At 34.1% G+C, this 18,501-nt stretch overlaps 1 protein-coding gene across 2 annotated transcripts in view; it reads right to left on the bottom strand.

The window, feature by feature from the left end:
* LOC148950739 (uncharacterized) overlaps positions 1 to 10,873 on the bottom strand; it is a 48,144-nt gene extending 37,271 nt beyond the window's left edge. For both annotated transcript variants that reach the window (XM_089091733.1, XM_089091734.1), the window contains exon 1: positions 10,762 to 10,873. In XM_089091733.1, coding sequence (XP_088947859.1) covers positions 10,762 to 10,834 — 73 coding nt within the window. In that variant the 5' untranslated portion in view covers positions 10,835 to 10,873. The remainder of the gene's footprint in view (positions 1 to 10,761) is intronic.
* Positions 10,874 to 18,501: the final 7,628 nt, after the last annotated feature.

The raw sequence follows: 18,501 nt of genomic DNA, 5'->3' as shown, positions 1-18,501 counted from the left end.
ACATTTATCAATACTCCAATGGAATTTAAGATCACTCACAGAAAATAAGCTAAATGAACTAATATCTTTTATGAATAATAATTCCATTAATATTGCTTGTCTCCAGGAAACTCATTTAACCCAAAATCAACAAATTAAGTCTCTGGGATATACTATCCTCAGAAAGGATAAATCTTCAGAGAGAAAAGGAGGTGGGGTAGCTTTATTAGTTAAAAATAATATAAAATTTTGTGGCATTAATTTTTCAGATTTTGCAAATGATGTTGATGTAATTGGTATCAGTGTTTGGCTGAATAATTTAAAAACCTACATAATAAGCTTTTATAGCCCTAATGGCCATACTGCAGATGACATGAGGTTCTTCAATCATCTAGATAAGTCTATTATTTAGAAAAACGGAATTATCTGTGGAGACCTCAAGGCCCACGGCCTCTTTTCGGGGACTAAAGCTGAAAATAAAGCAGGTAAATTCATTAAGTAATCAACTTCAAATGAAAATGAATCAGCTTTTACTACCCCTCCAAACCTAAATGAATATTTCAACCCCAAAAGTGGCAGATTCTCTACAATTGACCTACAAATTGTGTCATTAAATTTTTTGAACAAAATTTACATAAATAACATCGATAGTCTATGTACTGACCACTTTGCTATAGTTTGCTCTCTAAATGAACCTGCTGAAACTTTATCTCATACCTCCAAATATATCAACACTAAAGCAAATTGGTCTATGTTCCAAAATAAGCTAAATGATGAAATTACAAGTTTCATCCAAAGTTCATGCATTTCTAACACAACAGTTGACACACATGCTGAAGCCTTGACATCTTTACTAATAAATACAGCTAATCATGCTATCCCCAGGACAACATCTAAGAAAACATTCCCTAAACAAATTCCTAAAGCATGGTGGACATATGAATGCCTAAATAAATGGAGGATAAAAAAGGCAGCTAGGACAGAATTCATAAAAAAACCATCACCTACTACAAATTTAAAAAAAATTACAAGCAGGACCTAATATAAAAAGGACTATAATAGATGCTAAATATAAATACTGGAATAATTTTGCAAAAGATCTCTCCAGAGAAACGCATGAGCCAATTATACATAAAGTCATAAGCCACATCTGTGGGAAAAAGACTTCCCCCAACCCACTCCTTTACGGGCTTATACATAATAATACCCATTATGACAATGATACTGGAAAGGTTAAGCTATTGGAAACTCTTTTTGTTTATAAGCGAATGTCAGTTAATTAAAGCACACTGTCTCCAATTTCTATTAGTCGACGTTTCCAACCACGCACCGGAGCTAAGTACCGACCTAGCACATATCCACTCCGTGACTGGAATGATGCTATGAATTTTAGTAGAACTAAAACTAGTGGTGGCACTGTAATTATGCCACCTACATGGATAAAGAATCTTACACCCTCATACAAACAAGAACTGCTAAATTATTATAATCACGCTTGGGCATCTTCTAGGTTCCCCAATATATGGAAATGTTCGTCCCTCCTAGCAATCCTAAAGAAAAATAAAACCAAAGATAACCCTGAGTCCTATAGCCCCATAATGATTACTCCTGTGATGGGGAAAATAATGGAAAAAATGATCTATCAGAGACTCCTCTGGTTTGTTGAAAAAAAAATAATATGATCCCGCACACTCAAGCTGGATTCAGGAAACACCACTCCTCAACAGATGCTTTCATTTTTCTAACAAATGCAATAAATGAATCTTTCTGAAAAAATAATGTCCTAGTTGCAGCTTTCCTTGATTTTGAAGGGGCATATGACAATGTGAACCACCAAATCCTTTTAAACAAACTTGCAAACCTTGGAGTACCCCCTAAGCTAGTATCTTTTATTAAATCCTTCATAGAAGTGCGAAGTTTCATCGTTTGTGTTGGTTCAGCCTATTCACCCTAAAAGACAATTACCACAGGCCTACCTCAGGGAGCAGTCCTCAGTTGCCTCCTATTTGCCCTATATCTCTGGGACATGAACCTACCCCACACGAATCTACAATATGCTGACGATCTGGTGCTATGGTCATGTGGCAACACCTTTCAGATAGCACAGTCAAATCTGCAAAAGTCCCTTTTCCAGTTTGAAAAATTCTCTCAACATTCAGATTTACCCATTGCACCCACCAAGTCAAAAATAATCCAATTTCACTAGAAGGAAAACCACGTTAATCCAAAATTAACTCTAAATAAAACAACTATTCCAGAAGATAATCAAATTAATTACCTAGGTCTCATGCTTGACCAAAAACTTAATTTCCACCTCCACATTTCAAACACAATAAAAAAAATGCTATAGAAAAACAAATATACTAAAAAGAATTCTTTCCATACCCTGGGGATTTAAGGAGAAAACCTTACTCCAGTTTTATAAATCACATATAAGAGCCCATATTGACTATGGGCTCATCGTCTGTAGTGCATGTGCAAAGACCCAGATGCAAAAAATTGAAACAACACAAAATGATATAATACGTCTCACATTTGGTCTTGGAAAACCCACAAGCACCAAGTTTCTGCTTATGGAGAGTGGATTAACAACAATAAGGGAGAGACGTAGGTTTCTCTTGACAAAACATCTTACAAAAATTGAATCAAATAGCTCACACACATTACATAATTGGTTAAGAAATCCAGCCATGTATAGAGGCATTGCAGATGAGTATGCCAATATTCAGAAGAAGTTCCCCATACCAGCAAAGTCTATTGCACCCACTTTCCCCCGACCCCCCCCCCCCATAGAATTGGTCAAGTCCCATAATAAATAATGAATTCTCACAGTGGAATAAAGATTTAACCCCCATTGCTTTTGTCCAGAAAATATTTGCAGAACTTAATACAACTACCTATAAAAATTACTTCCAAATATTTGTTGATGGGTCAAAAATGAATGAAAAGGTTGCAAGTGGTGTTTTCCTTCCTCACCTGAAAATTGCAATGGGCGAGAGATTATATAATAATTTATCTATAATGTCTGCTGAGTTAAATGCCATAATCATGGCATTAGAACACCTTAAGGCAAACCAACCTTTGATTGCAAATTCAAAAATATTATCATATATTCCGACTCTCTATCAAGCCTAGAGTTGCTGGCCTCAGCTCCTCAGTATAAGTTGGACACTGACACTTGTCATAGTCTTAGTATTGTTGATAGTCTTGCTTCAAGTGATAAAAAAACTTACTTTCAGTACATTCCTAGCAACTTTGGCATAAATGGTAATCATCAGGTTAATGTAATAGCAAAAAATGCTTTAAATATTGACCAGCCAAGTGGGAGATCAATCCCAAATAGATATATTTACCAATGGAGGCTATCAGATATTAATTTTAATAAGATCAATCCTATCCTTTCCCCCTTTCCCCATAGAAAGTATCTTTCTAAAATTTATCATAGAATTTGTTCTGGAACAAATGGACTAAATTTCCTTGCATTCTCATATAAGTTTTCTAATTCAAGTGGCTCATTTCCCCTGTGCTTTCTTAGCAGGCATTGTAATATGAATAATGAAACAATTGAACATTGCCTATTTGAATGTAATATGCTGACGTCTGCACAACATACCTTGCTTTGTAAAGTGTTAAAATGCTTCAAACACCACAAAATCTCGCTATCAGCCAAGAGCCTAGCCAACTATACCTGCACACAGAGCACAGAAATCGATATCTATCATCTTATATTTGAACTCCTTGAGTCAAAAGATTCACTGAAAGATATCTGAGAATATCTAATAAATAAGAGACAACCAAGATAGTAGCTCCGTAGCCTACAGAGTGAAGCAAAACGAAGAGGGCTAAATAGTACCAACTGAATAGCCCGGCTGCTGTGAATTGGAAGGAGAAGAAGAAGTGCGCCTGCAGCAACTTAGGTGGCTGGGCTACATACAGCGAATGGAGAACTCGCGCCTGCCAAAAGTTGCCTTCGAAGGAAGGGTCCACGGTAGCCGCCCACCTTGAAGACCTAGGAAGAGACGGCGTGACAATTTCTGAAATGACCTCTTTTGTCTTCTGAGACAAGCTGATGACCGGGCTTTGTACAGGAAACTGATCCAGGAACGTGTGAAGGAGATGACCCCGACGCGACCCTTGAGGACGTCCGGGACATAAGTCAAGTCAATAAGACTTAAGGTACTGATGTTATGATTATTTGAAATATGATGGTTACAAAGCCAGAGACATGATAATGAAAGTTATGAAAATGATCTTTGATAAATAGGAAGCATCTTGAACTTTATGAAAACTTTACTTAAGCTTCTAATAGGAACAGTGATAATAGGGAATGTAGTTATCAATGGGTAGCTTGAGTTAGGTCAAAAACAAAGAAATGAGTATAGTGATACTTATTAAGCCTTGAAACGCTGTGGATATATTTTTAAAGAAGACGTGATTTCAGGAAGGTACAACAATGACTTGGCCAACTTTTCATGCTTGGTGTTAAATTCATATTTCAATTCAAAATCCCGCCCTTAGTAATAACTGGCAGCATCTGAAATTCCAAAACTCTTCAGTCCCAAGCTTTATAGACTGTGAACAGATATTTGATTCAGCTATTAGCATTGGTGATGGTCCTGTTCTTGCATGGTGTCGTTAAAAAGAAACAAGTTGGGAAGAGCTTTTAAAAAAATAAGCAATGAGTAATATTAAAGCCTAAAACCAGCAAATATAACAGCACAAATTAAGGCAAATTTGAAACTAGAAGAAAGTATTGTGGTTGAATAAATCAAACCCTAAACGATAGAAAACCCCAAAAACACTCAAAAGCTACGAGCATCATTTGCACTTATTGAAAATGGACAATTTCTGTGAGACCTTCAAAAACTGACCAAGCAAGTCCTCCTCTAGTTCCTATCACTAACCATTCTACAGAAATAGCCAGAAAAAAATACATAAAAAAATATAACTCTTTTCTATGCTAACAGTACTGCATTGACTCTGATATCAGATACATACGTTGAAGCGATTTTATCTGTGCATAAGGTTCACACTGACATATTTAAGGAAAAATAAAGGTTAGTGGCTGGTTTGCTGTAGAATAGGGATTTAATCAGGATTGTATCTTATACTAGTTTATTTGGATTATTTTGAGTGAGTTGGCATATATATATATATATATATATATATATATATATATATATATATATATATATATATATATATATATATATATATATATATATATATATATATATATATATATATATATATATATATATATATATATATATATATATATATATAATATATATATATATATATATATATCAACCTAGCTAGGGCCAAATGAAAAGTAGATCCTCCCATGCACGGAGAAGAGGTTATAAGATAAGGTTTAAAGCAAGTAAGAACTTCATAGGAGAAAGTACACAGTGAAGCCGAGAATCTTTTTTTCATATTAATACTAATTAGTTTGCTTATAGAAACACCTCTCAGTGAAATTTACCCCTTTTAGTATGTATGGTATCATTGGGTAGTACTGTCTATTTTCAACTTATACTTTGCTTGTTTTGTAGATCTGTATTTGGCTCTGTGAGTCATTTGAAACTATTTAGCATTCTAAAGAATCATGGTATTCCCCAACCTTACTTACCACTTCTTTCTTTTTGGTTTACAAAACAGCGTTTTATGATTGGCGGTACTGAAATGAGTCCATTTTTTCTTCAGCATATGGTATTTGCCAAGAAGGTGTTTTGTCTGCTCTTTTTTTTCTGGGTTTATTCTGATGATCTTAATAAGCATCTTAGTGCTAGTGGGCTTCATCTCCATACTTATTCTGTGTACACTAACAATTTAAGTTATGCTCATGTTCTTGTTATGCCAGCTACTAGTCTTACTGCACTTAATGCCAATCATGATCTATCATAGGTATAGAGCATATCCTGATATTTCACACAATTTCACAAAGACTGAGTGTGTATAATTTTACCCACAGCACTCAAGTGCAACCCTTACCCCACAGGTTATATTGTATGTTAATATTTGTAGATAATTTCGGAAACCACACTGCCTTTCCATGACGATAAAATAAAAGTTCAAAATGAAATACAATCCTTTTTAATAGACAGTGTATAGAAATTCACAAAAAATACCAGATATTTCGGTCATGGTATATGTGACCGAAATATCTGGTATTTTTTGTGAATTTCTATACACTGTCTTTTAAAAAGATTTTATCCCTATTTTGAACTTCCATTTTATCGTTAATGTTTGTGTCCTTTGTCACGGAATTCCGTTAATTAGGCTTTATCCAGTTAGTTCGTTTATTCTTCTTTTGATTAATTAAAAAAACTTTTTCCACAAAATAAGTTTTTCAAAGAAAAGTAAAGAACTCCATTAAACCAAAACTGAGCAAAAATAAAATCCAATAATCTAAAAGCATGACACTACCACAAATCAGCATCGATAAATAAATGAAAACCAAAATGAACAGAAATTACAATAAATAACCGAGTCAAACTCAAAACAAGCAGAAATTAACATGATTAGGGCTGAAAACCCCCATGCCTTCCCAAGGCCAGAACATAATTTGCACTTCACTGAAAAAATATAAATGTTTTTACTTTTATAACTTTAATAAATCAAATAATATTAACATTCTAGATTACTTTCACCCCCTTTACACCCTCCCAGGAAGTTCCCATTTCCCTTAAATCTTTCATTATGACATCCTTCAACCACAGCCACAAACGACCTGCTTTCCGTTTAGCCCTAGACAATTGGGAGAAAAGTACAATCTTTGGCAATCTGTCATCCTTCATCTGCAGAATGTGCTCTAACTATCTCAACCTTTCTCTCATTACAGCCCTAGCAATCAAAACTGAACCACACTTTTTGTACAGCCTATAATTTGAAATACAGTCAGTTAGCCGGGTACCTAGAACAATCCATAGGCAATTTCTCTGGAAAACATCCAGCAAATCCTCATTCGTTTTTAGGAGTGCCCATGCTTCAGAACAATATTTGACAACTGTCATCACTGTAGCTTCCAATATTCTAATATTGTTTTGCAGACATATCTTCCTATTCTTTCAAACATTTTTCAACTCTGAAAAAACACCCTGAGCCTTGGCTATTCGACTTTTAACATCTTCACTGCTCTTACTGTCTTTACTAATAATGCTGCTAAGGTATGCGACTTAGCAACTTAGGGCTTAGCAACTTTTCTGTATTTGTCTGGTATAACATACAAGGATAAGACCTTTGCTAAAGCTCTTCCATCAACAGAATCAAATGCTTGCTCATAATCAATAAAATTGAGGACTAAAGGTGTTTGATAGCTCAGGCTCTTCTCAATTATTAACCTAAGAGTGAAAATTTGATGGAAAAATCCTCTACCCTTTCTAAAACCACACTGTTCTTCTCTTATAACTTTGTCTACGCCATCTCTCAGTCTAAAAAGTATCATATGACTCAGTAATTTGCTTCCTGCAGAGACCAGACTTATGCCTCGATAATTACAACACTCAGTTTTATCACCTTTCTTATAAAATGGCTTAATTAGGGCTTTCCTAAAATCGTTAGGTACTTCCCCTTTTTCAAAAATCATATTCATAATCTTCAGTAACTTATTCCTAACCTCAGAGCCACCACAGTAAGAACCTCATTTACCATACTATCAGCACCAAGGTCCTTATTATTTTTTAATCCTGTTGGTACTGTCACTAATTCCTCTTCACAAAACAAATCTTCTTTCACATTCAAGGTATCACAGACCTTTTCATTTTCCTCTATACCTTTTCCTGTAAAAATATATTCTCATAATGTGTTGTGCATCTCTCTTTAACTCTTACCTTATCAGTAATTATGGTCGCGTTCCTATCTAACTGGGACAAATCTGGATTGAATACTATTTCTCAGTTTATCAAGACAATATTTTACAATTATGCCATCTTGCTGCATCTTTGATATCCTTGGCAATTTTAACCATGGCCTCCACTTCACACCTCCTTAGTTCATATTTTAATGCTTTCTTCACTTTCTTTGAATTCCTCTTGTTATCTATCATATTATCTATCACTCAACTATTTCTGGCATAAGCCCCTTCTTCTCTCAATTAAATATAAAGTGTTGTCACTAATATTCCTAGCTGCATTCTTAAATTTCTCAGCAACTTCTCTTTCATCAGTAGCTTCACAAATAATTTTCTTAAGATTATTCCATCCATCTCCTACTTTGTCAAATTTTAAACTCTTAAGTTTAGCATTCAACTGTTCCTGGAAAGTTTCTCCAACACCATAACTTCCTGGCAGGTAGTTACCCTTCCAAAATTTCAGCTTTAAATCAACCCTAGACAGTACTAGATGGTGGTCTTTACTTTTAACATCAGTAACAGCACTCCTATGTACCCTAGTATCTTGTATTGATCCTGCCAGTCTTTGGTTTAAAATAGCATAATCAATACAGTTTGCTGTCTTACTATCACATGAATACCATGTTAACTTATGGGTCATTTTATGACCAAATAGTGTATTACTTATAACTAGATTATTATGCCTACAAAATTGCAACAGTCTGTACCCATTACTGTTTTCTTTTCCAACATTAGATTTACCTAGGCTGGGATACCATCTTTCCCTATTTCTACTGACCTAAGCATTGAAATCTAATAAAAGCACCATATTTCTACCTGGAACCAGGTCTTTTTGCTCCTGTATCTGTGAGTAAAATTCATTTGAGTCACCACCATCTCTTTAAGTCAGTTCTACAGGGGCATATACTGCTATAACTGATACCCTGCATTTTTTAAGTCATAAAATGAGTGATTAGTATTCTATTATGAGTACCTTCCCAGCCTAAACAAGACTTAGCAGCTTCCTTATTCATCATGAGCCCTACTCCCTGTCTATGTACCCCATCATTCCTGTCTGAGTAAATAAATTCAATGTCACCTAATTTCATGCTTCCTATCCCAGGGGCATGCGTTTCTGAAACTCTTAATAAGTCCACTTCAAATTTTCATTTGAACTTAAAGTAGCATATAGTTATATTTATATTCTAAATTAACTTATAACATACTATTTAACTGCTTTAGTGCTGCTTGAACTTTAGCACATAATTATTTAAAGTAGCATAGAACTATTCCTTGCAGTTTGATATAGATTGCCTGGCAAAGACTGCACTTCTGATATGTTTTGAATTTTCGTTTGTTTCAGTTTCCTGAACTCAATTTTGGTCTGCAAGATTTCCTTCCCAGATGTCTTACTTCTTCTAAAAACTAGTTAGTAATCATACTATGTCCTCCAGTTGTAAGATGGCAATTTCAGTGGTAAGTTCTTTCTTTTTTTTTGTTAGCCTGTATGTGGTCTTTTTTTGCAAGGATTAAAGAGTTGTCTAGTATATTTCCCAAAATGGGTAGGGCTCAGAAGACAATAATAAAATAACATCTTATGATACTTCTTAAACAAGAAGAAGATGAGCCTCATTTCTTTGTCTTACCCTAAACTTATTCATTTTGCTTCTACCATATAAGTAAAAACGAGTCTGGTCTTCGGGATGAGGGGGGGGGGTATTTGTCAAAACTGCTATTTTCAAACTTTCCTAGTTTTCTTGAAATGTGGGAAGGAGAGAGGGAGGTGGATCCTTGAGACAATTCTGAGGGTGGAGCATCCCTCAACTATAAACCCCTAGTGTGTAGGTATTACTTATGAACTCTATGTTCCCTTTTCTACTAGCATATAAGATATTCAAAAACCAAAGTTTTTTCTTTTTTTATGAAACTTTAATCTATAATGATTGGACTTTCTTCAATCAATCAATCAACCTTTTATTTTTAAATAAATGAACAAACAAAACAATTAACATGAACATTTTGACTCAAAGCATTGCTTGTACAAGTCACACCTGATATTGGTTAACAAATTTATATCACACTGTGAAATAAAAAGAGGAGAGCTGATAACATAAGAGAGGGATAAATAATTAGAAAGGAAAGAATTGAGAAGAGGTGGAGTCAAAGAAGGAGAGTGAGAGGATAAGATACAAAAGAAAAATTGAGACATTAACTCATGCAGTATCAAATACTGTGCAAGAGACGTATCATTTTTGGAGTGTGCCAAATGATTTTATGGATTTAATAGATTCATTAATTGAGTTCCATACAGATATGCTTCTATAAACTGGAGTGTTGAGACCTTGTAAGCCTTCTTCTTGGTAGCATAAAATTATACTGGTTGCTGCAGAGAGTTCATTAATGTGGTTCTTACATTAATTAAATCTTGCCTTGTTGATGTAACTGTGTCACTGGCCTAAATAGGGTGGGGGGTCAAGACAGGAGACATTACCATACTCTAGACTTCAAAAATACTTTTTTGGGAGTACTTCCCTAGAAAATAGAAATGAAAAGAACAACAAATTGCCCCAACCCCAGATTTTGAAAAAAAATACATTTTGGCCTCTCCCCCTAATTTCCATGAATTGATGCCATGAAACTGGGTATGACTACTGTAGTAAACTATATATATTTTTAGTTGCTTTAGTCCTATTAAAGCCAGGCTAAATTAACAAGTCCAAGTTACCTCCAGACATTCCTCCAAAAAGTGAAGAAAGACAGCAAAAAGAAGCTTTTCCTAATTAAAATCTGAAATATTGGCCTAAAAATATGTTTTTTTTTAGGTTTTTGACCCTTTGGCTCAACATTCTTCAGTACCCAGTAAGACTTGGACCTACATACAGACAAAACTTTATATACTCTTTTATTTTTTAATGTAAACAGTCATACTTGAGTCTGTTTTTACTTACTTTCATCATCACTTGTTTTCTGTGGAGGCGTAGCAGGAATCTGGGCCCTCTTTCTGGAAAGTTCTCCAGACATTCTACGTAAAAGCTTCACAAATCATCAAAAGACCCTAAAAAAGTCTGAACTGTTACAATAAAAATAACACTGAATTGGCATATGGTCACTCGTCACCAAAATGCTAGTTGTGTTTTTCTTTTCATAGGTATTGTCAATAAACAATCTAATATTGACAAAAATACAGCAACAATATACAATAAAATACCTGAACATAGGGGGTACATATTTCCTATTAAATAACCACCCACTTTAAGAGGGTTATCTTCAAACATACCTGCAAATTGGGGAGAGGGGGGGGGTAGAAATTCTCCACTTCTTTCTGAGACATGGCCTGTGTTCACTTATTTTTCAAATGTATGTATTTTAAGGATTCTCAATTTCAGACTTTCAAAATAGTCTGTACTGGGTTCAAAAGAAATTTGTGCTACCCTGGATCTTTTGATTATAACTTATACATCAGAAGAGAAATAATAGGAAAACAGCTTGAATTGAAAATCAAGTATTTTCCAGGTTAGGTTATAATTTCTTTGTGTGGTTACAAAAATGGAATATTCTGGGGGCCCCTTTAAGGGCTCAGGATGGAACTAGCCCCAGAAGCAATTATTGAATTATGAAAGAGCATAAAAAAGCATCAAATGATGTTTTCATTTTCATCCTCACTAAATTATAGGGCCACCTAGAAATTTACCAAGATTCCCCAGGGTAAATTTGGAGAGAATGTGAGTGCATAACTCAATGCCTTTTTTATGCCCTTTCCAAATATATGGTCATTATTGGTCCTTGGGTATTTTTCATTTCAAGCACTTAATAGGGCCTAGAAGGGGTAAATTTCTGGATGGCACTATAATTTAGCTAAGATGAAAATTTCATTTGATGCCTTTTTTATGCTCTTTCATAATTCAATAATTGCTTCTGGGCCTAATTGCATCTTGAGCCCTTAAAGGGGCCCCGAAGGTATTTTTTATGAATTATGAATGAGCATAGAAAAGCATCAAATGATGTTTTCACTTTCATTCTAGCTAAATTATATGGCCCACTGCAAGGTTACCATGAAATTTACCCACCCCCACACCCCTAATGTGCACATATATACTCTGAATTGTTAATGGCAAAGTTTTGAATCACAAGATTAAGTGCTATTTTTGTCAACAGCATTTGATAAACTTGAAATGGTAGGAAAACAGTATATTTGAGTTGCTTATAAATGAGGTTTAAATTGTTATAAATAAGTATTTTTGGAATATATTACTCTTGAAAAACTTATTTATACACTAGTGATATGTTTTAACCACTTTTCAATGACTTAACTAGTGTTGATAACTATTTTGTGTGGTTACAAAAACAAAATACCTTTGGGGCCCCTTTAAGGGCTCAAGATACAACTAGCCCCAGAAGCAATTATTGTATTACAAAAAAAGAGCATAAAAAGGCATCAAATGACATTTCCACTTTCATCTTAGCTAAATTTTAGTGCCACCTAGAAATTTACCCCTTCTAGGCCCTATTTAGTGCTTGAAATGGAAAATACCCCAATAGCAACAATGACTATACATTTGGAAAGGTCATAAAAAAGGCATTGGGTTATGCACTCACATTCTCTCCAAATTTACCCAGGGGAATTTTTTTTAATTTTTAGGTGGCCCTATAATTTAGCTAGGATGATCTATATATAAATATATATATATATATATATATATATATATATATATATATTCTAGGTGGCCCTATAATTTAACTGGGATGGAAGTGAAAATGTCATTTGATGCCCTTTTTAGGCTCTTTCATAATTCAGTAATCACTTCTGGGGCTAATTACATCTTGATCCCTTAGAGGTATTTTAAATGAATTATGAAAGAGCATATAAAAAGCATCAAATGATATTTTCACTTTCATCTTAGCTAAATTGTATGGCCCACTGCAATTTACACTACAATATATATATATATATATATATATATATATATATATATATATATATATATATATATATATATATATATATATATATATATATATATATATATATATATATATATATATATATATATATATATATATATATATTGTAGTGTAAATTGCAGTGGGCCATACAATTTAGCTAAGATGAAAGTGAAAATAACATTTGATGCTTTTTATATGCTCTTTCATAATTCATTTAAAATACCTTTAAGGGATCAAGATGCAATTAGCCCCAGAAGTGATTACTGAATTATGAAAGAGCCTAAAAAAGGGCATCAAATGACATTTTCACTTCCATCCTAGTTAAATTATAGGGCCACCTAGAAATTTACTGGAATTTCATCACCACATTTGCAAATTGATTGGCAAAGCCTCTGAACATTGATGCTTTATTAGACAGTTGTCAATAATATCAGTAAAATTCCACTTTAGCTACTTTTAACCATCTTGGAAAGGGGCTAGATTAGGAAAATGAAACTTTCAGGGATGGGTCTACAGGCTAAAGTATGGGTAAATTTTTGTTTTTCATATTATTGACTTACAAATAAAGTAAACATATCACTTGATGCCTTTTTTTTGCTTTTTCTAAATATAATAACCATTTTTGTTGGAAATGAACTTTACCCCCACCCCTATATATACCAATTCAGGGTGTATATTTGCACATTGGGGGAGGGGGTAAATTTTAATATTGATGAAAATGAGAGGTAAGTTTTTAACTTCCCCCCGCTCCCCCTAATGTGCAAATATATACCCTGATTTGGTATATATAGGGGTAGGGGGTAGAATTCACTTCTGACAAAAATGATTATTATATTTGGAAAGAGCATAAAAAAAGGCATCAAGTGGTATGTTTACTTTATTTGTAAGTCAATAATATGAATAAAAAAAAATTACCACAGTATTTCCCAGGAAGGTATTTTGAAGTAGACCTACCTCCATTCCTTCCCTCTCTAGAGGATCCTGACCTTTAATGACCTTTAAAAATCCATATGTTATAAAAGTGAAACCTTGCAAAATTAATCTACTGCTTAAATGAAGTACAACAAAGTTGTTTTCAGCTTCACAACATTGCTCAATCCCAATTTATAAGGTTTTAAAGACATGCAAAAACATTTCCTAAATTTTGGAAATGATGGCTTAAAATTCTACTCAAACAATAGGAATTGCATTTTCAGCACTAAAACCAGAGAAAAAGAAACTGATAACTGAAAACTAAGGTAAAATGTTGTTTTGTCAAAATATCAATAGGTATAGATCTGTCATGTAGGCAAATCTCAGGACCCTCTAGAGGGAGGAGGAGTGGAGGAAGGTATTTCAAAATACCTTTCCAGGACATACTTTAGCCTGTAGACCCATCCCTAAAAGTTTTGTTTGGTAAAATTTATACTTTAGCTACTTTTGATTATCTTGGACAGGGGTTAGGTTAGGAAAATGAAACTTCAGGGATAGGTCTACAGGCTAAAGTTTGTCCCAGAAAGGTATTTTGAAGTACCTAACTCCACTCCTTCTCTCCTGAGGGTCCTGACTTTTGATTACCTTTAAAACCTGTGTGTTATAAAAGTGAAACCTTGCAAAATAGATCTTCTGCTTAGATAAAGTACAAAAAAATTGTTTTCGGCTTCAGAACTTTCCTCAGTCCCAATTTATAAGGTTTTAAAGATATACAAATACATTTCCTACATTTTGAAAAAAAACATTGATACAGCTGGAAATTCTACTCAAATAACAGGAATTGCATTTTCAGAACTAAAGCCAGATAAAAGGAAATGGATAACTGAAAATTAAAGTAAAATGTTGTTTTGCCAAAATTTCAATACATATAGACCTGTCATAAAGGCAAATTTCAGGACCCACTAGAGGGAGGAGTGGAGGTAGGTACTTCAAAATAACTTCCCATGGCATACTTTAGCCTGTATACCCATCCCTGAAAGTTTCATTTTCCTAACCTACTTCCTTTTTGTAAATTTTTACCAAATCATATTATTGACTTACAAATAAAGTAAACATACAACTTAATGCCTTTTTTATGCTCTTTCCAAATATAATAATCATTTTTGTCAGAAATGAATTTTACCCCCACCCCTATATATACCAATTTAGGGTATATATTTGTACATTAGGGGGGTGGGGGGAAATTTTAATCTTACCTCTCATTTACATCAGAAATAAAATTTACCCCCACCCCCCTAATGTACAAATATATACCCTGAATTGGTATAAATAGGGGTGGGGGTAATATTCATTTCAGACAAAAATGATTATTATATTTGGAAAGAGCATAAAAAAAGGCATCAAGTCGAATGTTTACTTTATTTGTAAGTCAATAATATGATTTGGTAAAAATTTACCTTCCTTTCCAAGATAGCTAAAAGTAGCTAGAGTAGAATTTTACCATTTCTTACCATAATATCTGTTCAATTTACAAATAATCTGTTTAGTTATGATAAAACATCTTCTTTCTATAGTTTTTGTTAGTCCATTCTTATTAGGCCTAGGCTATGCAGAAATTTATAATTGTGGGTTTCCTGATACAAAATAGTTCCTGTAGCTTTGGTTGTGTCTTTCACCATATAGAATGAGCCCATAATCCACTTGAATCTTATAAGACCCTTTAAAACTTGAACAGTTTCTAAAAGAGCCATTTCTCTTTTCCCAAAAAGCGAAACAAAGCTTAAACTACCTTTACCAGTAACATAAAATTTAAAATCCACTGGGAAATCTTGCTGGACTGCCGGATTTATACAAGAGTACATTTTGAAGCGAAATTTAGGTCATTTTATCGCCATGATTCTTGGCAGTCTAGTTTTATGGATTCTTGGCCGAGGTTTCATTTATCATGTATTATCATTTAAGGCCTGCCAAAATCAAACCGTCTGTGCAACCAGGTGCATCCACAAAGGTCATTCTAATTTAGAGCTACAAATATTTTTTTTCTTTGTCAGTTTGTTACAAGTTTACCCAGTGATGAGTAAAATACTATTAAAAGTATCTAAATACAAATACAAAACACTTGGTCAGAAACTTATTTAAATATATTTTCAAAAACGTAACTAAACTCGTGTTTTATATCTAAATACTAAAATACGTATTTAAATCCCCAAATTCACTGGAGCCGAAATGTATATAAAATCATATAAAAGGTTTTTAGTAGGGTAATCAGCAAGTTTTATTTAGGTTATACTTTGCTGATAGAAAAATTATCCAAACCTAGAATTATGAATGTAAGTACCATAACAATCTGTATCACTCACAGTCTAATATGTTTTCTATTTTAGTTTCAACATCAAATGAAATAGAAGAAAACGTGCATAGAGCACACAAAAACGCTCAATCTATTTCCAGTTCTATCATCTTCAAGTTTATTTCTGTTGCATGCCGAAATAGCGCTTTCATGTGAGATAAGGGGCTCGACAAGAGCAGACAAAAAGATCAACGTAATATATTTATAAGACATTTTAATACCTTTGCATAAAGAAGAATTGGACCAGCATCTTTCCTCTTATCTTAAAAAAAACTGTAGAATCTTTGATTTTAAAGAAGAGTCAGTGCACTGAGATTTGCAGTCTTATATACTGTATCGGTATGGGTAAAGTTTCCAACTTCTGGAATCTTCTTTCCATGGCAAACATTCTATGGAAAAGAATAATCTCTAAAGATATATTAAGACTTTTGAAGGGAAGGGTGTCTCTTGACAATAGAGAGAACTTCTCTCTTAAAGAGAGAGATAGCTTTCTGTACAGACAGATATAAATTCAGAGTATGTGAATTCTTGTTCACCAAATGCATGTCTTCATAAAGTAGAGTGTAGTTGCATTTTTGTAGATTGTTCTACTTGTTCTGATCTAAACTATTTAAAAATTAGGTTTTAACTTCTTCCTTTTTGTTTTCAACGTAACTAATAAACAGAATTTGGAACGGCAGCAAAGACTTAGTGTACCCTAAGTTGATATTGCTTGGTTTGTTAGAATATCTGGCCCATGTATTAAAAGCGAACCCGATGCTAAATCTGGAGCATCAGAGGCTAAAAATAACTTTTTATTCATAGCCGTAGCTGCTCACAATTGAAATTAAATAGATAAACAAAATAAAACTTGTCCAATTGACTCAGGATCTTTGGTCGGGTTATAAAGAAGCCATACCTAGTGTCTCACTGATTCAATGGACGGAGCCAATACGGATTATACTACCCCTTTTTTACAACTTAGTTCCACTTCTTCGTATTCTTCGTCAAATTGCAAAACTGTAACCACAACTTTCAAATATTCATTTGCCCTCTCGAAAATGTAAATCCCCTTGAGTGTGACTGGATATTGCCCTTTTAAACAACTAAAATATACTTTAGGAAATTCTGATCCCTCCCCACCGCCATTTTCTGCTCAATCGTCCAACATTGTCTTAGTGGCATTATTTTTCCGCGGTTTATGCCCTGCCATAAGAAGGGAATATTTGAAACACTCTAAGCCCGTGTCGAAAAAGAATCGTTGTACACCTTTAGTACCCTTTAAATTAGCATTATATTTTGCACCTCCTTTCCCATTGCTCCCACCTCTTAAAACGATTTTCTTAAATTTAGTTATATTTAATTGTAATTTTCTATAAACAGAGCTACTGACCAACTCCCGTTCTCATTGTACCCCTCCATCCAGTTAAAAATTTCACCCACCAAAGCTGAAAACACATTCTAAAAATTTTGCAAGTCTGGGTGAAGCGTCTCTATTCTTTTTTGCATACGACACGGAAGCCGCTCACCCATACTTTCATTTAAAATATGATTTTAAGCGCGATGGATGCTTTTATACAGTCCCGACCTCCACCTCCCGCATATGGTTTTCGAGAAGTGCCCAAATCATGTTAAATAGGAGTGGGATGTGTCAATGGGATCTGTCTGAATACTACCAATTTTTAGGGAATTGAACGGGTTACCAACCTCAACCCTATACATGTGAATGTTGCGCAAAGCGGTATCAGCTAAATATAAAATACCGAAGGGGAAATTATGTCAAGCTTATCGTCCATCCATGCAGGTAATTTATAAGATTGGTTCGCCGGTGCGGCTCCTGTATCGGTAAAATTTGCAAGAATATCATCTATTAAGCGGTCGAAATCGGTCTAGGAAAAGATGAAGAAAAAATGTAAATTTTAGGTATGAATGGAACTAACAGGAGCGGGCACATAACTTGGACCTTTAATATTCTATTGTTAGAAAAACTGACAAAAAGCTGACGAGGCTTGAAAAGGCTCTCTGACAGGTAAAAAGTTAGCGAAAAAGGCGCTATTACGTTCAAAAAATAAATATATTTATTAGGATGAGAACTTGAGTTGAAAAACCTTATTTAGATAGCTCGAAGGGGGTGGGTCTTTTAAAACTAATAGGTAGGGGGGGGGTAAATAACTTGGACCTTTACTATTCTAGTGTTAGAAAAACTAACAAAAAGCTGACAAGGCTTGAAAGGGCTCTCTGACAGGTAAAAAATTAGTGAAAAATGACATTATTAGGCAGAGAATAAAACAAAAAGAAGAATAGAATGTATTGTTTTTCTAGATATCTCTTGGTGCAATTGTACCATGAGTAAAATGCGATGTATTTCAAATACCAAAGTTCCTTCTTTTTAAAGATAATTCCGGCTTCCTCTAATTAAGTTAAATCTAGTTTCAAAAATGAAAAGTCCTCAATCAGCAAAGAAAAAATGCAGTCACCCCAAGACTAAGAACGGTACTATCTA

The sequence above is a fragment of the Artemia sp. Qi Xiang Cuo genome, chromosome 7 (genome assembly GCF_049724085.1).
Source record: "Artemia sp. Qi Xiang Cuo chromosome 7, ASM4972408v1, whole genome shotgun sequence".
NCBI lineage: Eukaryota > Metazoa > Arthropoda > Branchiopoda > Anostraca > Artemiidae > Artemia > Artemia sp. Qi Xiang Cuo.
The sequence above is the reverse complement of the archived record's forward strand: the minus strand, read 5'-3'. Positions and strand labels throughout refer to the sequence as shown.